General features: G+C 42.1%; 1 protein-coding gene across 1 annotated transcript in view; it reads left to right on the top strand.

The window, feature by feature from the left end:
• The window catches only part of slc4a1b (solute carrier family 4 member 1b (Diego blood group)), a 50,226-nt gene extending 30,051 nt beyond the window's left edge, over nucleotides 1-20,175 (top strand). Inside the window, exons 9-18 of the mRNA XM_062474709.1 lie at nucleotides 80-283; nucleotides 623-775; nucleotides 953-1,146; nucleotides 1,586-1,834; nucleotides 1,944-2,033; nucleotides 16,643-16,809; nucleotides 16,972-17,213; nucleotides 17,345-17,514; nucleotides 18,146-18,319; nucleotides 18,854-20,175. Coding sequence (XP_062330693.1) covers nucleotides 80-283; nucleotides 623-775; nucleotides 953-1,146; nucleotides 1,586-1,834; nucleotides 1,944-2,033; nucleotides 16,643-16,809; nucleotides 16,972-17,213; nucleotides 17,345-17,514; nucleotides 18,146-18,319; nucleotides 18,854-18,934 — 1,724 coding nt within the window. The 3' untranslated portion in view covers nucleotides 18,935-20,175. The remainder of the gene's footprint in view (nucleotides 1-79; nucleotides 284-622; nucleotides 776-952; nucleotides 1,147-1,585; nucleotides 1,835-1,943; nucleotides 2,034-16,642; nucleotides 16,810-16,971; nucleotides 17,214-17,344; nucleotides 17,515-18,145; nucleotides 18,320-18,853) is intronic.
• The last annotated feature ends 7,528 nt before the right edge of the window (nucleotides 20,176-27,703 follow it).

The following is a 27,703-nucleotide window of genomic DNA, read 5'->3' as shown; positions in this document are numbered from 1 at the left end:
TCCCTTAGAACTATTTGTAAAAAAAGAAATCTGGTATACAATGCTGATGTTTAAATATTTGTGAAATTTGTCTTCCCAGTATCTAAACGATTTGTGACTCCGTCTGAGGATCCTCTTGCTCGTACTGGTCAGCCTTTTGGTGGAATGATACGAGATGTGAAACGACGCTACCAGTATTACATGAGTGACATAACAGATGCACTGAATGCCCAAGTCCTTGCTGCTGTCATTTTCATCTACTTTGCTGCCCTGTCCCCTGCCATCACCTTTGGGGGACTGCTTGGTACTGTTGCAATCTTTTTCTTGTGTGTGCTTGTGTGAGTTATGTGTTTACCATAAACATGTAGAGAATACAATTGCATTTGATGCATATACCAGTATATTCTGTAAATATTCACATTGTTTGATTCTGTAAGCATATTGCCACATTCTCACAATTTTTTACAGACTCGCAGGTGGTATATTTCAATACAATCTCTATGTATAAGTGCATTTGTCATTTTCTTTACGGCTGTGTCAGTATTTTACACAGTAACACAGACTCAAGACGCCCTGTACTGTAGGTCTGTAAACAGACCCCTCACCCCCCCCCCCCCTCCACCCTTTTCCACCCTTCCTACAGCTGATAAGGTGGACAACATGATGGGGGTCTCAGAGCTCCTAATTTCTACCAGCATCCAGGGAATCATCTTCTGCTTTGTAGCTGCCCAGCCTGTCTTGGTCATTGGCTTCTCTGGTCCACTGCTTGTTTTTGAGGAAGCATTCTTTGCTGTGAGTGAAAAAACCTTCATTTTGACTTTTTAACTTACAATCCATGTGCTGCATTAAATAGGTTACATGTTTCGAAATGTAAGTCTCAGAAGATGAATACTTGCTCAATTAATGTCCTATATGTTATTAATAACTATATTGTAATGTTTATGATTTCAGTTGAGAAGTAATTCAGCCACAGACTGTAAATCACAGGAAATAGAGTACATTGTGGGGCGCGTTTGGGTAGGTGTGTGGCTGGTGATCATTGTGACAATAATCGTAGCCTTTGAAGGCAGCTTTCTGGTCCGCTTTATCTCACGCTTCACCCAAGAGATCTTCTCCATCCTCATCTCCCTCATCTTTATCTATGAGACCTTCGCCAAGCTGGGCAGGGTATGTTTTTATTGTGCGTTAATTTCCGATCATATATTTCCATTCATAGTTCATAATTATCATTAAAACATTCATATGAAAAAAGTATTGGATCAATCCGTTTCTGGATTAAGGCTGATTTAAACTGACCTCAAGTGTTCAATAACACGTAAATTGACATGACAAGTATGCAGGAACGTACAATGCCTTGTGGAACTATAGAGCATTGTTGTGGGGGTCCCAAGTTAACTGCAGACTAGGAGTCCTCCTCACTCTTGATGCTGATATTTGTGGTGATATTTATGTGGAGGACTGATTATATTCAAAGGAACGTGAGTTCTGTAATCACGATGGTCTTTGCAGTACATATAACTTGGCCTTCAGCCATCATTTAAAATCCTGTTGCAGTTGTAAATACATTTTATATATCTAAAACTACAATATTTGTATTATTTTTTAGACATTCAATACCCACCCACTGATCCTGAACTATGATCATCTAAATAAAACAATCAACAACCCCTGGCACCCTGTGGTCATCCATGACCACATCTTTGACAACAGTACAGGAAACACTACGACTATTACCAACATCATCAACCGAGCCTACCCCAACACAGCCCTCCTCTCCATGTGCCTCATGTTAGGTTGCTTCTTCATTGCCTTTTTTCTGAGACAGTTCAAGAATGGAACCTTCTTGCCTGGAAAGGTCAGCAAACATGATCCTGGAATTGCACTGGTATTTTACAGTAACGCTGAACACTTTACATGGAGTTTGTGTTGAAAGATTGCAAACCATGCTCTACTTTCTATTTCAGGTCCGTCGCTTGATTGGGGACTTTGGTGTCCCCATTGCCATTTTCCTCATGATCGTTGTGGATATAAATATAGAGGACACCTACACTCAGGTTAGTTCAGACATCTCGCTTTTTTAACAATGCTCTATTGCAAAGGTGTTTCAGCAGTCATTGGCTGGCAGACAGTTTCAAGACAATTTGGTCTAGAACATTTGGGTGCATGAAAATGGATAGATCGGGAAGGGAGGCACTAAAATACAGTCCTTAAAACTTCTGTTTTCTTTGAGGAATATTGAGATATTGGATTTTACAAGAGACACTGCAGACAGGGGTGTGTCCAGGGAGTGGCCACCGCTGAAAAGTGATTGTCCACCACTGGTGCCACCCCAACCATGCGATCGGCTATTTGCTGACAGTCTTGTCCATATGCATGAATACTGGCCAATGAAAAAAAAAATCTAAAATATGAGAGGCGGGAGTTCAGGCTGAGCGGCATGTTCATCAACTACACTGGAGAAGCATGAGAGAAGACGCTGATGATACTAACTTCGATTTTTCCATATGTGTGCTGGGAGATATTCGTAAGGATATACACATTCAGAAACTAAACATGAGCTAGAAATGTGTATGACGTTATTCAACACCATTACTTTACTTTCGGTGTATGGAATACAGTTCGTATTCCAAAAATGATGTAAAGTCTCTACAGACTGTAGCTTGCTTTGCTAAATAGCATGCTAGCTAGCAAGCATTCACGATATGTGAGACATTTTATTTTTAACCCTCGTGCTGCCTTCGGGTCACATGACCCAAAGGTTCATAACGAACCATCGTTGTGTTTACCCAATTTTACCCAATACAAAAACAAATTAAAATAATTTTCTTTTAACCTTTGCAATGTGGGGGGTCTGAGACAGCCTAGCTGTTAAAAGAAAATGCTTCTCTTTGTATGCGGTAAATCTGTCGCAATACGACGGTGGGTCACAATGACTGATGGGTCAGAATGACCCGAAGATAACACAAGGGTTAAGATGTTAAATACCCATGCCATTTGTCTGTAAGTGTTTCACATGATAATTGGTTTGTAGAGTAGTTAAACATAAGTAACGCAATGCATTGTATTGTTATTTTGCCAAGCTTACTATATTAAGTGGAAATCATGATCCTGGCTTACTTCAGTCATAAAATGACCGAGGTGAAGTTAGTTTCATATTCGACATTTGACATTCGTCTCACATTCGGAAGATGCTACTTTGCAGTGTCTCGTTAGGGACCGGGTAAAAACATGCAGCGGTTGGAAATCAACAAGTACAGAGCTCTGGGGTTGTCTACGTATCCCTACCCGCAACAGTGTATGGGTTGGGTCACAAAGTCCAACTGGCTATCTGTCTCTGCCCCAGCATATATTATACAGTGCAGTAAAACAAATAGATGAAAAGAGGGGTGAGCTTTCTCGTGCATCAGGGAGTTGTTCTTGCTGGCGCGTTCCACCTGCTCGGGTGCTGTCTCCACCCGGTTTCAAAGTTGTTTATGAAAATGAAGAGATAGAGACACAAAATACATTTTTTTTTCCCACACTGTGGTCGAGACTCCTCTGGATTGTTCCTCTTTCTCCGCCCGCACCCATGACTCCCCCCGCCCTGTGTGAGTCACAATGTTAAAGCCTGAGCACACTTCTAAGCTCATGACATAACTTTAATAAGCACAATGCATAACTTTAATAAGCATAATACATTCTTTACTTATAATATTTTTATGAATATAAAACCTCAAACGGACACCAGAGTATTCTAACAATGTCTGGTGTACTTCCTCAGCCTTTACTTTTTCAATTCAGTTTCAAACAAAATTATAGAAAATCACTAATCTCTGAAAATAGCTTAATCCTCACAAATCTTAAAGTTTTCAAAATTGTGTCAAAAAATCTCAAATATACACCAGATTGTTCTAATAATGTCTGGCCTACTTCCACATACAATACAAAATAAAAACATCTTTGGAATTCTACATACGGCTGATGTGAGGTGAACATAATATTATTGAACAATGTGAACTTTCTGAAGAACAAAGAAATGACTCTGACACAGGCAGCAATGATCCCCCAACAGTGCCGGATGCAGTGTCTGCTCATTATTTATGTCCTCTGAACATCAGTAAGATTTAATAAGTATGTAATACAGTAAAGGTATGATATCAGTTATATTGTTTATGTTTGTTGTGTGTACTCTAGGAATCTATAAATAATGGTAAAATTACTGAATAAATGGTTCTAAATGTATGAGTAGTTTGCAGTTAGAATGTTTCTGACGTGTATGACTGGTAGAACTTACGGAATCCATCAAAGAAACTGTTGACACATTTCTAGACTGTTAAATACATTAGAATAAATCATAATTTGCAATAGGGAAATCCCATATGCAGGATGCTCAATTTAGATTAAGGATGTGACCATTTACTAACAACTACACACAGGAGGAACATTTTAATAGAAAATGCTTAGTTTATTGAGATATAACACGCAGTGTTTCATTACCTACAACAAAAAGGGTAGATAAAATTTTTTGAACTTGAGTCTCGATAAGTGGTTGATGGCCACCCTGCTCTGAGGCTGTGCCCCTGCCTGGCCACCCTGTTTAAAATGATATAGACACGCCCCTGGCTCTGTGTCAGGCTAAAAGTCGACCTAAATTAAGATGTGTTGCAAATAATTTCAAACAGGCGGAAACAGAATGTCAAAAGACAGTTCCGTCGAGTGAATTTCAGCCTGCAAAGCATTTTTGTTCTGTCCGTGTTCGGAAACATAAGTGCAGACTTTTTTTCTCAATATGGCTAACAAATAATGTCACTCTCCCCGTTTTCAAAAGCTATTGGTTAATTGATATAGAACAAGGCCTTAACTAAGCAGTGTGTCTTGACAAGTTTAGTAAATTATGTCAATCATGGCGTATCCGTTCTTCAACCCTGTGAATGAAGGTGCTCAGATTATACAAAGAGCGTTTATCCCACCAGCCCCTAAGGGTCTTCAGAGACAGAAGCTTCCCTGACCAGTATCTGTGGTAGAAGTATAGGTTCAGCAGGCCCAGCATCATGGGCGGCGCTAGGGAGGGGCTAGCAGGTGCTTCAGCACCCCCAAGAAAGACCAAAGCACCCCGATAGCACCCCGATAGCACCCCCAAAAATATTGCTCATTTATTAATAGTATTCAGGCCCGGAGTGGCCATCGGGAGAATCGGGAGAATTCACGGTGGGCCGCTCTGCCCGCTCATAAATTGGCCCAGCAGATCGCCTGCTTTCTCTTAGTTTTTTTCACACACCGAATAAAACGATATGTGTTAAGTTACTGTGACTGATAAGTAGGCTAATAGGCTACACTAGGTTTTAATCTAAATAAGCGCATGATCAGGCCGTGGATTAAAAAGTGCCGTTTTCAGTTGTCGCGCATGCTCTCTTTCTCAAACACAAGTGCGTGTACCAAGTTTGTTGCCACGGAGACAAGCCTAAACAATCATTTATTGTTGTGGAGTTAGCAAGATTAAGCTGATGCAAAAAGAATAAAATGGATGGGGAAAGATGCCAGGAGGAACTGAAAAAGACAGGTAAAAAAAGAAAGATCTGTCACTTCATAAATCTAGGTTCCTGCAAGGGTGGGAAAAATATGTTTTCTCAAAAGCCCTGAATCTTTCAGGTACAAATTTGGGTTGTAATTTCCAGAAAGTATTACAATATGAGTCCAACGAAATATTTATATTAGCCTACAGAAAGCTCGAAAAACTATTTTGCACAGAAAATAAAGCAAAAAATTGCGGTTCCCAAAAATTTCAGTTCCATTCATGTGAAGTTCCGATTTCACCTCGCATCAAAACCTTGACTAGGTTCTAGGTTCGGGTTAAGCCCCGATTGTTCAACGTATGGCTCGGCCCCTGATGGGGGATGGGCTGGCTTTGGCCATTACACTGCCGGGCTGAAAATGGGTCCCATTCCGGCCCAGGCGGCCCTGATAGTATTTATATATAATATATAGAATTGCGCAGCTCCCCCTGTCAATGATCTAGCACCCCCTTAGCACCTGCATTAAAAATTCTCTGGCGTCGCCCCTGCCCAGCATAGTTTATCTAGATAGATTTAATTGTCATTCTTAAAAAAAAAAAAAACATAAATATATATAAAATAACACTTTAGCACTCTTAAGGGTGGCAATGAACACATAACAGCAGCCTACCGTCCTTAGTAGAAAGTAGTAGAAAGGAGAGTAGTAGACTATAATAGTAGAAAGGAGAGTAGTGACTATAATAGTAGAAAGGAGGGTAGTAGACTGCAGTAGGTAGGCCTATACTATGTCTGCTGGAATCTAACACAAGGAAGCAAACTCACTGTAGCCAAGCCTTGACCACTGTTCAGTCTGTCTGCATCTCTGTGTGTCTTTGCATGTGGGACATTCTTGAACAGGGTTGGTGACTTAAAAAGGTTAAGCAAAGGCAAACAATGCCAGTAAAGCATTTTCATTGTTTAAAGTAGCCAATATGTTGACCAGCCTCTGTATTACTTCATCCTCTCCTTCTGGCTTCCCCAATGTTATAGGCGCAATATACTGTCCCCATGGGTGTATCCAGGCCCACTGGAAGACTCAGGGGGTGACTGCCTGGTGCTCCCAGGGTTGAAAAAGTGTTTCTAAAATGCCCTCTAGAGTGGCAAAAATTAGACCAAGTGCCCTACTGTCTGCCATTCACATTGGGAAATATGCTTGAGTGCCCAGGATGCCCCTTAACACAATAATAATAAATTGTATCTAAAGGTGCCTTTCTCGGCACTCAAGGACACCGTACAGGGTACATAAGACATTCAAAGCAGAAAAATAAAGAATACAACAACATAAAATACAACAGAAGAAGGCAGAGTAATTGACATTAAATGGAATAAGCAGTTGTGTTTTGAGGTGCAATTTGAAATGGGGGAATTAATCGCATTGCCGGTAGTAAGTCAAACTTATTCCCGGTGAGGGTTGGACTCCGCCAGGGCTGCCCTTTGTCACCGATTCTGTTCATAACTTATATGGACAGAATTTCTAGGCGCAGCCAGGGCGTTGAGGGGGTCCGGTTTGGTGACCTCAGGATCGGGTCGCTGCTTTTTGCAGATGATGTGGTCCTGTTGGCTTCATCGGGCCGTGACCTTCAGCTCTCACTGGAGCGGTTCGCAACCGAATGCAAAGCGGCTGGGATGGGAATCAGCACCTCCAAATCTGAGGCCATGGTTATCGACCGGAAAAGGGTGGAGTGCAATCTCCGGGTTGGGGAGGAGATCTTGTCCCAAGCGGAGGAGTTCAAGTATCTTGGGGTCTTGTTCACGAATGAGGGAAGGATGGAGCATGAGATCGACAGGCGGATCTGTGCGGCGTCCGCAGTGATGCGGGCTCTGCATCGGTCCGTCGTGGTGAAGAAGGAGCTGAGTCGAAAGGCGACGCTCTCTATTTACAAGTCGATCTACGTTCCTACCCTCACCTTTGGTCACGAACTGTGGGTAGTGACCGAAAGAACGAGATCGCGAATACAAGCGGCCGAAATGAGTTTTCTCCGCAGGGTGTCCGGGCTCTCCCTTAGAGATAGGGTGAGAAGCTCGGTCATCCGGGAGGGGCTCAGAGTAGAACCGCTGCTCCTCCGCGTCGAGAGGGGCCAGTTGAGGTGGCTTGGGCATCTGATAAGGATGCCTCCTGGACGCCTCCCTGGTGAGGTGTTCTGGGCACGTCCCACTGGGAAGAGGCCCCGGGGAAGACCCAGGACACGCTGGAGGGACTATGTCTCTCGGCTGGTCTGGGAACGCCTCGGGGTCCCCCAGGAAGAGCTGGTGGAAGTGGCCGGGGAGAGGGAAGTCTGGGCCTCCCTGCTTAGGTTGCTGCCCCTGCGACCCGACCCCCGGATAAGCGGAAGATGATGGATGGAATTAATCGATATTTCTAAGTTGGGGTGGTAATGAATTCCAGAGACGGGGAGCAGAGCGGCTGAATGCTCTACTCCCCATGCTGGTGAGGCAGTTAGAGCGGACAGACAGGTGTATGGAGGAAGAGGATCTGAGGGAGCGGGAGGTAGAGGGACCCTGGAGGAGATCAGACAAATACGGGGGGGCGAAGTTGTGGATGGCCTTGAATGTGAACAGGAGGATTTTGAATTGGATACGGAACTGGACCGGTAGCCAGTGGAGCTGTTGAAAGACAGGAGTGATGTGGTGGATAGAGGGGGTGCGAGTTATAATGCGGGCAGTTGAATTCTGGACCAGTAGCAGTTGATCGAGGGATTTGTAAGGGAGGGGCCAAGACAATTTATGTTTTGCAGATGGAAGTAGGCAGACCGGGTAATGTTATTGATGTGGGGCTGAAAGGATAGTTTGCTGTCAAGGATGACACCCAGACTCTTAACCCGGGGGGATGGTGAAACGGAGGAGTTATCAATAATGACAGAAAAACTGTCAGTTTTGGATAAAGTGGATTTTGTGCCGATGAGGAGAACCTCGGTTTTATAACTGTTAAATTTGAGGAAGTTTTGGGTGAACCAGGTTTTTATTTCAGAGATGCAATCAGTAAAGGAAGTGGGCGGGAAAGTGGACAAGGTTTTGGTAGAGAGGTAGAGCTGGGTGTCATCAGCATAACAGTGGAAGTGAATGTTAAATTTACGGAAAATGTTGTTGAGGGGAAGGAGGTAAATGATGACACACATCTATCACACCTGAAGTGACAGAGGAGGGAGTGGATTTAAAAGACTTGAGTTGAATGAATTGAGTGGGGCCAGAGAAGTAAGATGTTTTTTTACAATAAATGATAGTGTGCCCTCTATAATAAAAAATGAGTCTTAATGTCTTAATGAGTGCCTTTAGAGTAGAGAAAATGTGACTCAGTACCCTATAAGGTGCCCTACAATCAGTAGCGGTTTTGGGCACGGGTGAACCAAAATGAACCGTCCCGCTATCCTTGATATTCAAACCCACTACCAGCAGAGGGCACCAACCGTGATACGTTATATGTCCGTGCTGTGGTTTGCGCCCCTGGGGGTGGGGTGGGAGGGGGGCACCCAGGTTGGAGTCCCGGGGGGGTGGGGGGGGTCGTTCCCATTGTTACGCTGGTGATGTCCCAAGTTGTGCAGTAGCAGCCCTTTTAATGTTTCCGCCCCTGCCCTTCAAACAGCCAGTCTGCCACTGTCCAAGCCCCACCTGGACCTGTGGAGGCAGACTATGTTAATTGAAATCTTAAATGTACATTAAATGTACATAACCTAAATGTACATTTAGGTTATGGGGCAGCTGTCCATACACTGTCAGACAGAATAGTAATAAATGGATTTGGATTAAATGTGCATGTGTAATATAATAATTAAATATTCTTAGTCATGCTAAGCCATTTTAAATGCTAAAAGCTACAGTTTGGGTCACCTTCTGATCTTGAAGTCTGTGCTGGATCTGTGCAATAATACTTATTTCAGTGAATCCCCATTTTAGTCATGGTCATCTTTCATTTTTATTTTAAAGCTCAACATTTAGCCTATCAGTTAATAAATGTGTGTGTCAGAGTTATTTTGAGGTAATTTATTAATTTTGTTCAAGATGTGAAGTCAAAAACATTATTAGCCCACATCCAAACCATGGCCTTCTGCAGTGTCTTGAATTTATACATAAGCAACATCCAAATAACATTTTCAATTGCTGCCACCTTCTTTTTTTTGGCTATTATTCTCAACTTCCTGTTGAGAATATAGGCCAGTGATTACTGTCAGAACGGTTTCAGACAGCTCATCAAATTACACTATAATTATCAGTAGGCAACAGGAATGGACCCCTGCAGCTGCTTTACTTTTCTTTTGCTTTTATACTTGACAAGCAGTTGACATTGAAAACATGTTAGAATCATCAGCATCAAAATAATATATATAAACTCTGAATAGAATAATTATCTGATCACATATTATTGATGTTCTTCGAATAAAGGATTGGAATACATCCCTAGAACAGGGATTTTTCAAGGGGAAACCACCTCATGACTTGTCTATTCGTACATGAACCCTTTCTTTATATATGGAACTCTCTACAGCTCACATAAATGGAGCGTCAGAAAAGACTTTGGACACATGGCTCAACACTGCTGAATCCTTGAAATCCATGCTGTAGACTTGTGCTATAACCTTCTTAAGTCACATTTGTGCATGTGTTCCATTGTGGTCCCTTATGTCTTATGTCTGTCTCTTTGTCATTGTCTTTTGTTTGTCTGTGTGTTTGTGTGTGTTTCTGTATGTCTGTTTCTGTATGTCTTATTTGTAAGCTGCAGACTCATTAGGGGCCAAGCAGCAGCGAAGCTGCTGTGGCACCTATTGTTTTTGTTAGTTTTATTATTAGGGGCCACCTATTGTTTTTGTTAGTTTTATTATTATTACTATTATTATTATTATTATTATGCATAGCGATTGGTGAAAAGTTTTGAAATTTGGCACACTGATTTGGAACGGTCTCCTGACTATGTATCACCAAGTTTCATGTCGATCCATGAAGCACTATAGCACCACCAAGGTGTCAAAGTTGGAGGTGCGTTTACGCCCATAACTTTTGAACCATGAGACCGTTTTTCTTAAGTGAGGTTTCATCGGATTCCTTAGACGCAGACGATTCGACTGAACCCTATGGCGTCATTGTCGTCCCGAAAGTTTTTCTGTGATTTGCATTTTAAGAAATGCCAACTTTTTCAAACTCCTCCTAGGCCGTTGCTCCAATTTTCATGAAAATTGTAAGAGATCATCTTCAGACCATGCAGACAAAAAGTTATCAAAATGGCATCGATAAGTCAAACCGTTCACGAGTTACGCGCAAACGATTTTGACAAAGAGCACGCCATAGCGGACGTGAGGCCTTGTCTCTGCGACGGTTTACCGTATGGAGACGAAACTTTGGAAATGTCATCGCGAGCATGTCATCTAATCATCTTCGTACCACAATCACCATGATATGTCAAAATATGACTGAATTACAGCTGTTTATACTTGGGTCAAATCTGACACAGCTCGCCACGGGAGAAACGGCTTCCTTTTTTTAATAAAGGAACCGAAGCAGTGGCGCCTTAATGCACGGGCTTACCTGGGCTTAAGCCCGGGGCCTCGACCAATCAGGGGCCTCATAAAAAATAATACAAAATAATAATGATGATAAACGTCCGTATTCGTGGTGTCATTACTCTGCTCTACAGTGGCATCTGGTGGTGTATGTGGAGGGAGGGGGAGCCCCCCCCCCCTCCCCCTTATCTAAACAAAATGTAACAAAATGTAACAAAAACTAAAGAGGGTACAATTTGTAGGGTGTGCTTGCTTGCGTCGGTTGCAGATGGGTCCATTTAATATGAAACAAGCTGAACCCCCTTTGAGACAAGCTATTCTAACAACGTTGTCACCGGCAGTATTTTTCAGATGGAATCGCGATTCAAACGGTACCATCTGCTAACTGAAAATATGCCCTCAAACGCGATTTTTTAGTCTCAGTCTAGAGCCCTGCGTGGAGAAGCTGAATTATGCTACGAGCAAGCTAGCCTAGCTGCTGTTGCTAGCCAAACTTCACTGAGGGGATTGTTTGAATGCGCCAGAAATTAAAAACGTTTCTTTTGACATAAAGTTTAGGCTGTGGCATTGAATACAGGGACGCACCACACAAGCTTGAGTTTAAATACATAATTTATTGTGACATTACTTACTGTATATGCAAGTCTTGAATTGCTTAAATGTATAATGCTGCTAGTACACCACGGCACGATACGATACTTGCTGTGCAACAGCAATGCACGTTGTATCCATGCGTCGTTGCTAACGTGTGCTGACGTTGTGACGTAGGCTAGCACTCCCTTCGTTGACACAAGGCACTTTTTGCCACAAAAACTGAATTTCAGCCTAAACCGTGCAACGGAATGTAAATAACAATACAAGCAACTCGTGCGATTGTGCGATTAGCGTGTGGGGGGCCTCAAAAAATGAAAAAAAAAAGTCCATAGCCTAGGGGCCTCAAGTGCTATTAAGACGCCCCTGAACCGAACACAGCATTTCCCAGCAGCGAGAATAGCTCACTGGGATAAGACGGGCTCCTTTGAAATGCAAGGTCGTAGGATTGAATCCAGCCACAGTCATCAAGCATGTCGTGATACCGGATTATCTGTTTAGCGAAGCCAGGTATGCCACAGTAGCTGTCTGGCAGTATAATCACAATGGTAACAATAACGTTTCATTGTCAGGGGATTTATAGTCAAGAAGAAGCGGATTCATTGTGCTTTGTAGATATAACGCTGCTACATCTAGCCAGCGCATTTTGTCTCAAAATTACATATTTACCAAATGCTTATCGTTACAAAACTCGGTGTACGTCTTTTGTGCAACACCGTGAAGGTAATCGAAAGTTTTGGGGTAGCGCCACCGCGTTGCCGAAAAGTATAATGCAATTTAAAAAAAGCAAATGTTTATTATTAAAAGTTTTGCTTTGCTTCTTTAGCTACTGAATTTCCATATCGAATGCTGCTTGGCCCCTTCATTGCTGCTTGCAGCTATATTTATTATTATTATTATTATTATGCATAGCGATTGGTGAAAAGTTTTTAAATTTGGCACACTAATTTGGAACGGTCTCCTGACTATTTATCACCAAGTTTCATGTCGATCCATGAAGCACTATAGCGCCACCAAGGTGTCAAAGTTGGAGGTGCGTTTACGCCCATAACTTTTGAACCATGAGACCGTTTTTCTTAAGTGAGGTTTCATCGGATTCCTTAGACGCAGACGATTCGACTGAACCCTATGGCGTCACTGTCGTCCCGAAGGTTTTTCCGTGATTTGCATTTTAAGAAATGCTAACTTTTTCAAACTCCTCCTAGGCCGTTGCTCCGATTTTAAAAAGCGAATGTTTTTTATTAAAGGTTTTGCTGTGCTTCTTTAGCTACTGAATTTCCATATCGAATCTCCCTCCCTCCTTCCCCTCTTTCCTCTCTGTGTTTTTTGGTCCTGGGACACGTTCTTATGTCTCAGCATATTGTTTGTATTTGAAGGGATGTGCATCTCCATCACTGAAGACGATGCGATACACATCTCGATGCACTGCCAACGATCCGATACATTAAAGACACATAAAAGCAACTACTAATGCGATACAATTCACCCCTATTGCGATGCAGTGCGATTCGACACGATGCGATTCAACGAGATGCGATGCAAAATAATATAATTCTATGCAATTTAATATGGTACCTAATGATTTATTTATTTGTCAGACATCAAATCATTAACAAAGTCTCTGACAAAAGATAACATGTATGTGTATAATGTGTGTATGTGTGTAAGTGTTCTCTGAATATATATTTTTTTAACTACACCTGGCAGTCACAATGCAGTTTGCTTCATCCTGAACATGTGGATCAACTGCCTCACACACAAAATTTTACTAATTTGTCCTATTTTAAGGTTTTTCTTTAGGAATATGAGTTGATCCACATGATCAGGGTGAAGCAAACTGCGCTGTAACTATGTCACCAGCTGTGCTGAACACTCTTTCAGAGGGTACACTTGTTGCTGGGATGGACAGGTAGCTCTTTGCCAAGGCTGAAAGCAGTGGAAGATCCACTTGTTTTGCACTGCAACATATCACCACTCAGAGCTAAAGAATCCCTCTCTCTGTAAGATTTCTCCCTCTCTCTGTAAGATGTCTGCCCTAACTCTCTCCCTTGTGGTCTTCATTGGTGCTCTCGCAGTGAGGAAATCCCCAAACATCTGGTCCAAGGCTGTCTTACATTTACATTTTACATTTAGGCATTTAGCAGACGCTCTTATCCAGAGCGACTTACAGTAAGTACAGGGACATTCCCCCCCGAGGCAAGTAGGGTGAAGTGCCTTGCCCAAGGACACAACGTCATTTTGCACGGCCGGGAATCGAACCAACAACCTTACTAGCCCGACTCCCTAACCGCTCAGCCATCTGACCCCCGTCTTCTTAGGGGGGACATCATCTGGAATGGAACAGAAGAGCAGAGTGGATTATCAGTTGTGTTAAAAAAATATGATGTCAAAATTATGACTTACAATCTATCTACTTATCTTACTATATATAACTATCTTACTATATATGTATTTAAATAATACTATACAACTATATATAATACATGCATCTTTAACCCTTGTGTTCTCCTCGGGTCGTTCTGACCCATCAGTCATTGTGACCCACCGTCGTATTGCGACAACTTTACCGCATACAAAAACAAAGTGAAGCATTTTCTTTTAACCGTCGGGCTGTCTCAGACCCCCCACATTGCGAAGGTTAAAAGAAAAGTATTTTTATTTGTTTTTGTATGGGGTAAAATTGGGTAAACACAATGATGGTTCGTTATGAACCCTCTGGGTCATGTGACCCGAAGGCAGCACGAGGGTTAAACAAACATTGTTTTAAAACTTTTGGCACAGTTCCTATCAGAACAAACCTCTCTCTTCCTCTCTGTGGGGGCTCCTGTCAACTTCTGTTTCATCTGCCTGGCCCTCATTCAGTGTGCCACTGTCACCTGCCTGGCCCTCGTTCAGTGTGCCACTGTCACTTGCCTGACAAAAATCAGTATAATGGAGACTAGCTGCTAGATTTCCTTTTCCAATTTAAGTAAGACACAGGTAAATTCAAGTAACAAATAGAGAGTTTAGCTACGGTATATGGAGTATATCTTTACCTCTCCTTCCATCATCACCACCTCTGCTGTTATCTTCATGAATATCATGTCCTTGGTGCTGTGGTCTCCCAAGAAAGCCAGGTCTTTGAAACGTGGATCAAGTGCTGTGGCATTGTAGAGGAGTTCTTGGAGATATGTGTAGCGACCATCAAAGTCCTGTCTGAATCGCTCCTTCATCAGAGAAATTATCAGTAGATCGCTCTCATCTGGCTGGAAATGCTTCTGCAGTTTGGCCTGGATTGGGGAGATCATTGAGATGGTGGGTTTTTTTTTCTCACTGAGGAGTGTGGTTGCCACTTTCAGTGGGGACATCAATTTGATGACCTCTGGGATCAGTGTCATGTCTTCCTCTGTCAGGCTGGCTAATCCTTCTCCCCTCTTTATCTTCCTTGACAGCAGGGTGTTCAACACAGCAGGCTGCTGCTCCCAAAAACGCTCCAACATGTCAAGGGAACTGTTCCATCTTGTGGGAACATCGTGGACGAGCTTGTGATTTGGCATGTTTAACTGGGCCTGCATTTCACGTAGAACCTCAGTTGCTTGTGGGCTTCTGTGAAAAAAAAGTTGTCATCTTCCTCACTTTCACCAGAAGCTCTGACACCCTGTCCACCTTCAGGGATTTTTGCGAGGCCAGATTGAGTGTGTGCGCGATGCATCGCACATGGGGGTTCATCTCGGCATGAACTCCAGCCAGTATTATGTTTTTTGCGTTATCCGTGACCAACGCTGGGTTCTTGTCTTTGATCTTCCACTCGCGACAAATGTCCTTCAGTAAAACTGCTAGATTAATCCCTATGTGAGCCTCGTTGAACACTGGTTTGTAGAACGTGGTTTTGCAAAACCCACTCGTCATCAATGTAGTGTGCCGTGACTGTGACATACGAGTCAGTGGCGCAAGACGTCCAACCATTAACTGTTAATGCAACTCTTTGGGCATTGCTCAATGACTCTATTTCTTGTTTTACTTTCGCGTACAGAAGAGGGATTTGTTTCTCTGAGAAAAGTTTTCTATTTGGAATGTGGTACCTCGGCTCCAGTATGTTGAGGAGGTATTGGAAGCCCTCGTTTTCTACAACACTGTAAGGCTGGATATCTTTACAAATAAAGAAGGCAATGGCTTCGGTTATTGCCTTAGAACGAGCTGAGTTGGTAGCCATCGGGGCATGAAAAAAAGTGGCAATACTTTGCTCAGTCTGCTTGCTAGGTCTACTGGTGGAGCTAGCCACTGTAGCCATAGCTGAATCCACCATGTCGCCTCTACAGGTGAGTAGCTAAATTAGTCGTGCTGCCGGTGTATTTTATGGCAGCACAACATATTTTGCAGATTGCATGGGTCTTATCGAATTTACCATCTTTCTTCGGAAATCCAAAGTGTTGCCAAACCTGGGATTTATTACAAGTTGTAGGGTTGTGTAACTCTTCACCCGCCATGGTAACACTCCCGAACACGCCTCCAACTCGCGCGAAACTTGGCAGAGAGACTTCACGAGAATCGGCCACTGACAGCAGTGGAGACCAGAGCGCGCTTAAGAAACTATCTAAATATAAAATTATTGGTCACAAATCATTGGTCAAATTTCAGAAAAATAATAAAGGTGTTCGCATGCACATAATTCTATATAAATACATCGGATTATACCGATGCAAAGATGTTAGAAACGATGCATCGCGATTTCATCCCACATTGTATCCGGTGCACACTTTTTTGATCCGGGCCATCGCATCGTGAGCTTTTATGCCGATGCACCGATGCGAATCTGTGAATCTTCCCATCCCTAGTGCTCTGCCACCCTGTGTGACTATACTGAATAAAAACATTTGATCGCAAAAAAAAAGAAGGGATTTTTCAAGGCACTTTATGCTAGAGTATGTACACACAGGAAAGCAAATCAACACTAGCAAAGAACAAGTTTAGCATTTTCGTGCCTAGATGTATACACACCTAAACTGTTTGCATTCCAGGGTGAAACACCCACATTGTATTAATGTTGGCCAACTCCTGTGTTTTCTTGGATAGAAACTAGTGGTGCCAAAAGGCCTGATGGTGTCTAATCCACAAATGAGAGGATGGTTTATCAATCCTTTTGGGGAGCACAAGCCTTTCCCTGTGTGGGTTATGTTTGCTTGTGTTGTCCCTGCCTTGCTAGTCTTCATCCTCATCTTCCTTGAATCACAGATCACCACGTGAGTGAAAACAACATTAACACATGGTAGTGATTCATTCAAAATTACCTCAAGAAATAAATCATTCAAAACAATTGTAGATGGCACACTTTACATTGAACACTTTTTTGTTGATTGACTCATAATCTGAAACCTTTCTGTAATGATTTATCCACTCTTCAGGCTGATTGTGAGTAAACCAGAGAGGAAGATGGTTAAGGGGTCTGGCTTTCACTTCGACCTGCTCCTCCTGGTGGGCATGGGAGGGTGCAGCGCAATACTTGGAGTGCCATGGCTGAGTGCAGCCACAGTACGTTCTGTCACCCATGCCAACGCCCTAACCATCATGAGCAAAGGGCCAAAGCCTGAGATCGAGAAGGTGTTGGAGCAAAGAATCAGTGGGATTTTGGTGGCCCTGCTTGTTGGTACGTATTTGGATGTTAATCTCTACTCATTTGACTAGTGTCAATAACAAACTTGTGCCATATAGCACATTCATAAAAGTACATGCCATTTTGAAGACAATACTGAACATTGATCACCCATCTTTTCTCAGGTCTTTCAATCCTCATGGAGCCTATTCTCAAGATGATACCCATGGCAGCTCTTTTTGGGATCTTCCTTTACATGGGAATCACTTCTCTCAACGGCATCCAGCTGTGGGATCGCATTCTACTTCTGTTCGTTCCCAAGAAGTATCATCCCAACGAGCCCTATGCCACAAGGGTAAACCTGAACGCTTGGATCACACTATCCAGGACCAGCATACCAAAAGTCTGTAGTATCCTGGACCATTAGGATAGTGGCAGAATATTTCAATAAAGTGTTCCCACATTTAAAAAAGTAACATTTGTATTATATTATATTATATTTAGTAATAGACACAAGTTTAGAAGTATTTAAAGCAGTCTACAGTAGTATATAGTAGTAGTATATATTTAGGGGCGGCTGTGGCTCAGGGGGTAGAGAGGGTTGTCTGTTAATCGCAAGGTTGGCGGTTCGATCCCCGACTCCTCATAGGTCATGTGCCGAAGTATCCTTGAGCAAGACTCTGAACCCCAAGTTGCTCCCGATTGGCAGGCCGGCACCTTGCATGGTAGCTCGCTGCCGTCGGTATGTGTGAGTGAGAGTATGAATGGGTGAATGAGAGGCAAACATTGTAAAGCGCTTTGAGTGCCGCTAAGGTAGAAAAGCGCTATATAAATGCAGTCCATTTACCATATAGTATGTATGCAAATTCCATGTCAGCTTTCAAATGAAGCCTTTCAGATATTGTTTAAAAGTCTGACACTAGTTTTTTCTTAGATGTACACTACTACATTCTAATTCTGAAATAACCTCCACATTTCTGTTGCAGGTTAGCACTAGCAGGATGAACTTGTTCACCATAATCCAGATGGTTTGTTTGGCGGCCCTCTGGATCATTAAATCCAGCCCAGCCTCCCTTGGCCTGCCATTTGTCCTTATACTCACCATCCCCCTACGCATGTTCATGACTGGACGCCTATTCACTGATTTGGAGATGAAATGTGTAAGTTGTCATATGTAAATACATTTTGTTTAGTAAGGTTCGTTTTGGAGGTGATTTACAGATGTACATGTATTACATTTACAATTAATGGCAGCAGATATATAAGGACTAGAATGCCATAGTTTATAACAGTATTATAGCCACAACAATATCATATAATAAGGAGCTCATTTCCTGCTCAACCACCTCCTTTTGCTGCGTGAAGGTTGGCTCAGGAATGGGTAGTTTTATATAACATGTTCAGTTTTTGTCTTATATTTCTGAAAATAACCTAACGATAGTGCAGCTCATATTGCGTTTTTTTTTGGTATGGTTTGCTATGTTGACTAGCTATACTGTGCTGTGTGTGGTCAAATGTCCCCACGACAAAACCTTGGCGTGTACATTGCATTTCAAGTTCTGTCAAGGTAAAAAGTATCTGTGTGTGAATTGTATATGTATGCATTTAGTCATTTAGCAGAAGCTCTTATCCAGAGCTCTTATCCATGCTCACGATTTAGATATAAATTGTGACTTCTTGTTTTTTTGTTTCAGCTGGACGCTGATGATGCCAAAGTTACTTTTGAAGAAGAGCCAGGACAGGATGTATACAACGAATCACAGATGCCATTATAGAAATGTTCAACCGGAACAGGATGTGTTCAACAAATCACAGATGTCATTATAGAAATGTTCAACCTTCAACTTAACTAGAACACAAATTTGTGTTTTTGAACTGTACAAGATATTTTTTATTGGTTTTGAAAATGCTTTGCTCGAATGATGCATCTTTGACATCACCCCCCTGTTGATAAAACTGATCAAATATACATAATTTCCATTTTCATTGTTGAATTCATCTGCTATAAAAGTATTTTCTTCACAACTCCAAAAAGTAAGTACAGGCAGCTATCTATGTGTTTGATTTACAGTACATAGTGTAAATGTGAATGCATCTCAAAAGAAACTGCCTTGTAAAAACATTCAGATGCCATTGAATGTGTAAGACTCTAAACATGTATAAATATACAGCTGGGTGACAAATTAAAGGAAAAAACACAGAATGAAGTACCTTGAGCCAACAGCACAGGTTTAATACACAATGACAGATTCTACAAGTGTCTTTGGAACTACTGGAGGGATGGGACCCATTCTTCCAGAAGACCTCATGTGATGGTGGAGACAGCTGTCCAACACATTGGTTCAAAATCTCGGAGAACTTGGCTAAAATCTCCCATTTAATTGGCTTAATATCTGGTCACACGTAATATGATTCACATTATTTGCCTACTTATCAAACCATTCAGTGACCCATTGTGCTCTAAGGAGGCAGGCATTGTCATCCTGGAAGACACCACTCCCATCAGGATAGGCAGTGGCCCTTCTTAACCCTTGTGTTCTCCTCGGGTCGTTCTGACCCATCAGTCATTGTGACCCACCGTCGTATTGCGACAACTTTACCGCATACAAAAACAAAGTGAAGCATTTTCTTTTAACCGTCGGGCTGTCTCAGACCCCCCACATTGCGAAGGTTAAAAGAAAAGTATTTTTATTTGTTTTTGTATTGGGTAAAATTGGGTAAACACAATGATGGTTCGTTATGAACCTTTGGGTCATGTGACCCGAAGGCAGCACGAGGGTTAAGGAGACATACTGTTGAGCAGTCGTTGTGAATCTTCTTACTGAACCCTCTCACTTACATCCTTTCCTCTTGCCATCACAAGTTAGGCGTATTCGATTTATATACTCAGCATCTTAAATCTGTCTATTATTTCATTTTCTTTCTTTTTTCAATTGCTGTTTGAAATGTGTGAATAATCCATTAGGATTTCTACTCAATATTTGTTGTACTCTCAATAAAGGAATTCAAATTCTAATTGATTCAGTTTGATGGATCCAGATTGGTGATACAAGTAATGGTATTATTGTATAATGCAGTAGGCCTACACATCTGTGTATGGAATCATCTGTATTCATCTACTTTCTCCATTTATACAGGTTTTTCATTTATTCAGTCTGAAAATTGAACAAAAATCTAAAATGAACTGGTATTTTAAAAGTAGACACTGATGGATGAGTATTAAATGTATAATGTTTCTTATAGTGTTATATATAATCTATCGTTAACTACTAAACTACCACTATAAATACTACAAATATTTACTCAGTAAGAAAAATCCAATCAACAATTTTCACAACTTCCAAATCTACCTTTGTCAAAATAGGTTCCTAAATGCATGTAAAAATATGTATGAACATATAAAGACATTTAGATAGATAGATAAATACTTTATTAATCCCGTGGGGAAATTCAGGTATCTCTCACAGCTCTCATACCACAACAACCACAGACAATATGTAGGCTACAGACAACACGATACAATACAAACAGACAACACAACAAGGCCATGATGTAGCCTACAGTGTAGATAAGATGCAGTAGCTAGTAGCTAAGCTGCCCGTTACGGAGCCAGCTGGACTGTCCTGCCAGGACACGGTGGAGATGATCGACACCGCCCACGACCACGGTTACTAGTTACTGGTCACGCCTTCCTGACCAGTCTGTCCAGCCTGTATCTCATCCTCGGCTTGACTCTGTACCACTGGCCGCTAGTCAGTAGCGGAGGGGGGGTGGGGGCGGGGGGCCGAAAACCCCGGGCCCCGCACCCGAGGGGGCCCCCGATCTATGTATTTTTTTTCATAAGTTCTCTGTGGCAACAAAACGTTGATTGTATCCATGGTAGACACTTTTACAAAATATATATAGGCCTACATTTTACGAAACATTTTTGTCACCGCGATGCTGCTTGCGGAGTTCTATTCGGAGGATCTGTCTAAGGCCGATGATGTGGTTGACGAATTTGTTAAATTTCGTAGGCTACTATGTACCGTGAGCTGAGCATGGAAAAACATGAACTAAACACACACAGCATCCTACCATTTCTCATTGACAACGACATGGACCGTGCTTTCCCCAACCTTTCCATTCTCTATCACATTTACTTGACAATTCCGATAAGCAGTTATATGGCAGAGAGGACGTTCAGCCGTCTGAAAAGAGTTTCTTGCGAACAAGCATGGGAGAGGAGCGGCTGTCCAACTTAGCACTGCTGTGCATCGAGAGGACGTCGAGATTGACATTAACAAAGTAATCGCCAGATTTGCTAACGATAAGAACAGACAGATGATGATTTAAATAGGCAAGGGCATTTGTTGTGGCCTATGTTTCATGTCTGCATAGCCTATATTCTGCCTTTGTAAAACTAAAGTTAAATAATGTGTTTGTGTTTTGACCTGTGTGTAGGCTATGAGTTTGCTGGTTTTGAATATCTCAATATGTCAGTTCGGAAAAGAAAATGATTATAGTCTAATGGAATTTGAGTTTAACTGTAGCATGCTGGCTGTAGGTGGCCTACTGCAGTGTGCGTCACGCGTGTGTGTTGCGCACTCGTTTTTTTTTCATGGGAACTTGGTTCGCGTGTGTAGCTCGACCCAAATTATTGCTGAAAGAATTGTTATATATGCCTATGTTTGTTTATTATAAGTTGTCACTGTTAGGATGACTAGGCTACTGTCTTTAACTTCATTTTGGGGGGCTTATGACCTCTTCGTTGAATTTGAATGTAATGTATTTGGTAAATGGACAGATCATTAAACCTATTTTATGCATGGATTTGTGTAGGCCTACAGTATACTGTGTGTGAGAGATTCTAAAGAATGCTGAATGCGAGCCAACTGGCCTACATTTTGTTCGCACATTATGGGCTATGATGACTGAACACATTTATTATAGGCTAATATGTGCTGTTCACAATAGAGGTTGCTATTGGTTACTTTTTATTGTTATATTTTATTGCACTGCAAAATATTAATAACAGGGGGCCCCCCAATCAGTTTCCGCCCCCCCTGAGGGGGGGCGGAAACTTGTGCCCAGTACATTCTTGTGCCCTATAGGGCACAAGAATGTAGCATAGATAGTGACAGTCAGGCAGTAATGTTGTTACAACAGTCACAGAGAAGGAGATTCACAGCTCCAAGCCCATGACCACTCTCAGGGCAGAGAGAGATCATAGGTGGAACTCTCCCAATAGTAATCACAAGGGATGTTTACCCAGAACTTTCTCCTGACCCTGAACATCTATTCAGCTTAACAAATAGTCACAATAAACTCTTATCAATAGCGAACGCACATGAGAACATACTAACTAGTTTCCAATGACTAGTTCTATTGATTAGTGAATAATTCTGTGATAATTCCTTTTATTTGGAGAGAACTGAGTTTTGTTATCTTAGTCAGGTCACATTTAGAATTGCAGTTTGAGTACTTCTTGCAGAATTGTTCAGGTAGGCCTTGCAATCACTGCAAGTCAACGGTTATTAAATGCTTGTCAACACAAGGGACGCCGTAATTAAAACCAACTGGGCCTTCCATAGCTAGATGGTCCTTAGGTGGGCTGTTGGCTGTACTGTATACCAGGTTCGGTTATAGTCCATTTTAGTAGGGGGGGGGCAATGAGACATTTTGTGGGGGCAAATAAATGTTTGTAGGGGGGTCTGGGGGCATCCTCGGCTGGATAATTTCTTTTACATTTTAGCCGTTTAAAGCTTCAATTTGGTGCAATCTGAGAGAAACTTTGATTTGCTCAAACCAGCAAGGTGAACAAAGCAAGCTAGTGAACCTGACAGGGGTGCTGCTGCAGCTGTGTGCTCCTCACGTGCAACAGGCTACAATCCAACAACACTAACCGCTCCTCTCCCAAAAAGCAAAACTAAACAAAAAAACTCAAAAACATAGGAATGCAAATTTATTTTACAACTAAAAAAGTTGAAAAAAACGAAACAAGGAAACAAAATGACCTTTTTTCACCTTCATTTTGGTAAGGGGGGCACAAGGAACATCTGGGGGGGGGGGCAGTGTCTCCCTCAGCCCCCTTAGGGCCCACTGTATACCCCTCAATTTGTGTTAATAAAGGTTATTTTTCTATACTCTTGAGCTTCCTCCTCTAATTGTGTGCACACAGTGGACACTCTTATTCAAGAGAAGGTATGTTACGTATAACAATACTGCATTTCATTCATAATTTGGGAATTTCATTCATAAAATGTAGATTTCTGTTCTTATTTTATGTTAAGAAACTGACATTGACATTCAGTATTTTAGAAAATGTTTAGAAGGTATTATAGGTGTGTTTCACTAACTTAAAAACTCAAGGTAATCCACGGACCTTGTTTTGAGCAGTTAAAGCTTGGTAGAAAGAATATAGTTGCTACATGAAACTGCTCACAACAAGGTCTGTGGATTATCTTGAGTAACCAGGTAATTAGTTTTTTAAATTAGTTAAAAAATATATATTACGGCACTTTGAGCCACGTTGAGTGCCATTTAGATCCATTATAGTCCAGAGAAGGCAGGCATCTCGACAGGCATCTCGACGGACGATATCTCCAAAACTCAGCAACTCACTCCTAGACAATCTAGATGAATAAATAGTACTACAGGTAAGATATGTAAGGTGAGAGACAGAAAACACATTTACCATATTGTTGTGGTGGGGAGGGGGGGACTTTTGAACTGTCCTTCTTTCTTCTGCTCTTCTTTTGGCTCTCGACGAAGGCGGTCGCATTTTTCTCTCCCTCCCCTCCCCTGACCTTCCCTGCTTGGCTTCTATCGTATTGTCTTGTCCTGTATACTTGGGAGACTCTCTCCGCATCACTCTCCGAAGCAAGAAATATGGAATTGATTAGCTGGTCTCTCAACGCAATTGATACCATCTTCTCGAAGAGAAGCTTGGGTTCGGGGGAACCTTACTGTCCTGACGGGAGGTTCGCAGCTGGCTACTCGATGGACGCGTGGGAGAATTGGCGTGTTGTGTGCCTAGCGGGGCTTTCCGTGGAGGACATGGAAGACATCTACCTATTCGGAACCATGATTACAGGCTTTCTGCTGATTGGATTGCGATGGGCAGAGCTGTTGGCGCTCCGACTGTTACTTTACAACGCAATATGGATAACATCATGGAGAAGTTAGCGGCTCTGCAAAGGAAAGTGGACCGATTTGGAGACGAAAATGTGTAGACGTGGAAATTGTATGCGGCTACTTGACCAAACAACAACCCCAATCTTATCTGCTTTCGGCCCCGTAACCAGCACAGGCCTTGGCCAAGGCCGTTGCTGGAACAACAACTCCCCTGGAGAGTGCTGCAGTGAGACTCTCTTGTAGTCTCTTCCCTTCCCCCCTCCCACTGACACCTGTGGATTGCGGTCTCTGTCTGGGTCACGACCAAGGATGCTCCCATCCATCCTCCCTGACGCGTATTGTTACGGTAGGGTCACCCGGCCCAGCTATCGGTAGGCTATCTGAGAAAACGTTTTGGAAAAGACGGCTATGGACCCAACCAACTCTATTTGAGAGGGGAGAACTCCCTCACATGGTACAACCCATGCAGAGGCTGCGATGTCAGAATGCAGAACGTGTGTAGCCTATTTTAAGAGAAGATAGACTAACGTGGCAAATGTCAACAACAAAAAAATCCTTGACCGGCCCAAAAGTGAAGCGGCCCACCGGCCCAAAAGTGAAGCGGCCCACCGGGAACTCTCCCGATTCTCCCGATTACCCACCCTGGGCCTGCCTAGAGGTGGTAGGTATTAGCTAATTTCAGAGCCAGTCAAAGCCAGTTTGAGAAATTCGTTTAGAACGAGTGTGTGTGTGTGGGGGGGGGTGCAGGACGCACAGACCTAGTTGGCTGTAGAGGGGAGAATCGATAAGAGAATCGATAAGGAATCGAATCGATAAGCAGGAATTGATAAGGAGTCGGAATTGTTAAAATCTTATCAATACGCATCCCTAACCAAGAGAGGCATCACATCTTTTGTCCTAAGAAGTATCCAGCTGCTCAATCAAATCAGATGTTTTTATCCCTTTTTTTTATCCTTTTTTTATCCTTTTTGGCACTATGCACTTTACAGTGTACTGGACCTGCTGACATTCTTAAGTTATTAGTGTGTTTGCTGAAAGCAAAAACCCCAGCAAGAAGCCACTTAAGTGTTTCTACCTTTTCTTATTATTGGTGGCCAAGCCGCGAAGCGGCAAAGCTACTTAAGTGTTTCTAACTCTAAATTTTTCATTGGTAGTATTGCATCCTCTCTCTAGCTTCACGCCTTCGGTTATTATTCAAGCCTACGGTGTTAATACAGTCTGTAAAAATACCACTTTGACACACTTGCAAGAAATTATCCGCTGGTTAGATGAAGCATGATCTTATTATTTAAGTATAAAAAACTCACCAGGGACAACGACAACATTGGCAATCCTGCATGAATTATTATTTTGATGTCATCTTAAATTAAGTGTCTGAACAGGACTGGGTGTGCAGGCACACGATTAGTTTCTCCTCCATCTTGAACCTGAAACCTAGATTCTAGGTTAGAAATGTTGCCAGTCTGTTGCCAATGACCAACGGTTGCTACGTTTTTCCAGCAAGTTCAAGTCATTCCAGTGTTGTCCTTTTACCTTCAAATTCGTTCAACCCAGACTTCAGCAACTGGTTTTCTGCTACATTTTCACATTTTCCTGCAGCTCATCTTTCTGAATTTTTGCCCTTATTGTTTTGCATTTTTCTTCTGTTTTCTGCGTTCATCTTGCTCCAGGTCCTTTCAAAAATACCTTTCACAGCAGTACCTTCCAACTGCAAGTACTTATGCATTTTTCTTCTCTTTTCTGTACTTTTCTGCCTTCATCTTGCTGCAGGCCCTTTCTAACATACATTTCAGGCCTTTTGAACTTCTTCAGAATTATTTATCTTTTTGCATTTTTCTTCTCTTTTCTGTAGTTTTTTATACCTTCTTCCAGCTCCAGCCCCTTTCAAAAATACCTTTCAGGCGCTTCAGCTTATAACTTTCTACGACATTTTCACAATTTTCCGCTTTTTTAGCATGGTCAGCTATCCCCATTCAGGTTTTCAGCATTCTCACTGCTGTTTCGCAGGAACAGCCGTTTCTAGTTGTTGGAATGCTGCTTCAGCATTCCAAGTATTGTTCTTTGAATCTTTATTCAACTTCTTCATATTCTTATTCTATTTCTTCCGTGACACCTTTCAGCGCCTTCAAATCTTGCTCTGAAACATACAGCAGTAGGGCCGATACAGGAAGACACAGCGACACTTTGTTGCAGAAGGATGATGGTGCAAGTTGTCCGTGGAGCATACAACGATTAATAAAAAGAATCATGTAGACACGCTTATTGAGTAATCGCATAACTAATTACACATGTAAACGGAGTAATCGTATGGCATAAACCGACAATTGCTAGTAATCGGGTTTCTCAAGGTCAAGTAAACGCACTCAGTGGCGTAGTAGAATAAAACAGTTCCATTAGCAATAGTAGTAAAAGAGATATTAGCAGCACCTGCAGAGTCACCTCTTGTAAATTGTATTAGGTTGGAATACTATCAGACTCTGTCTTGTGACTCCACTAATCAGCTAATACCAATCACCTGCATGAGACTGAGTGGTGCGTGTCTGTCGTTGCCACGGTGATGGTGCAGCTATGATTGCTAACGCGCTGAGGGCAGAGAATAACAGAAATGTAGCTAGAATCCACACCTCAAACAAGTTAACCTAGACGCAAAACTATACGTCCAATCCAAAAAATAAGGATATTTTCCGAGACCCAAGACTCTGACGAAACCAGAGATGTCCTTTATATTTCTGTGCGGTCAGAAATACGACTCTACCGGCAGTTTTAAAATCTTGTTCTTTTTGCTTTCTCTGACGATTTTGTCACCAGATTTGCATTGGTCTCTGGGGCGAGAGTTGGACTTTGTCTCGCTTTCGTGGGGCTCTGAACAAATGTGTACGTCTGTTGGATTCAACAGACAACTGTCTACGACCAGCACAAAATTAGCTATCTATTGATCCAAAAATGAAGCATGAAGAGCGAAAATTGTGGCAATGCTGGCAAACTAGAAATATTTTTTCAACAACATCCGAAGCTGCCCTCCACTCTAAGCGTTTCAGTCTGCACTCTAGGGTTTCACGTACACACCCATGTAAATCTCAGAAGCGGCTTGAAAAGGTCATGAAACATAACCAGTGATATTGAAAAAAGTTGAATTATTTAAAAATAGTTTAGGGTTTTGTCAACATTTTAAAGTTTAAATGGTGGCTCTAGCTGAAAGATTGAGGAAGAAGAAGGATTTGGAAGTTGAAGAAGTTTAAAGAAGTTTGAGAGGATTTGAAAGAAAACTCCATTGGAAACCCATGTTAAAAATATTATGAATATTGATTTATATTAATTCAAGCATAAGAGGTACAAAGCTGAAAAGTCATAGCACCCATGGCCTGAAACTGCTGAATTTTTTGATAGCTGAACGGTTTTAATAGCTGAAGATTTGAAGGCGCTGAAAC

This window comes from Osmerus eperlanus, chromosome 12, assembly GCF_963692335.1.
Source record: "Osmerus eperlanus chromosome 12, fOsmEpe2.1, whole genome shotgun sequence".
Classification (NCBI taxonomy): domain Eukaryota; kingdom Metazoa; phylum Chordata; class Actinopteri; order Osmeriformes; family Osmeridae; genus Osmerus; species Osmerus eperlanus.
This window is presented reverse-complemented; position numbering and strand designations above follow the sequence as displayed.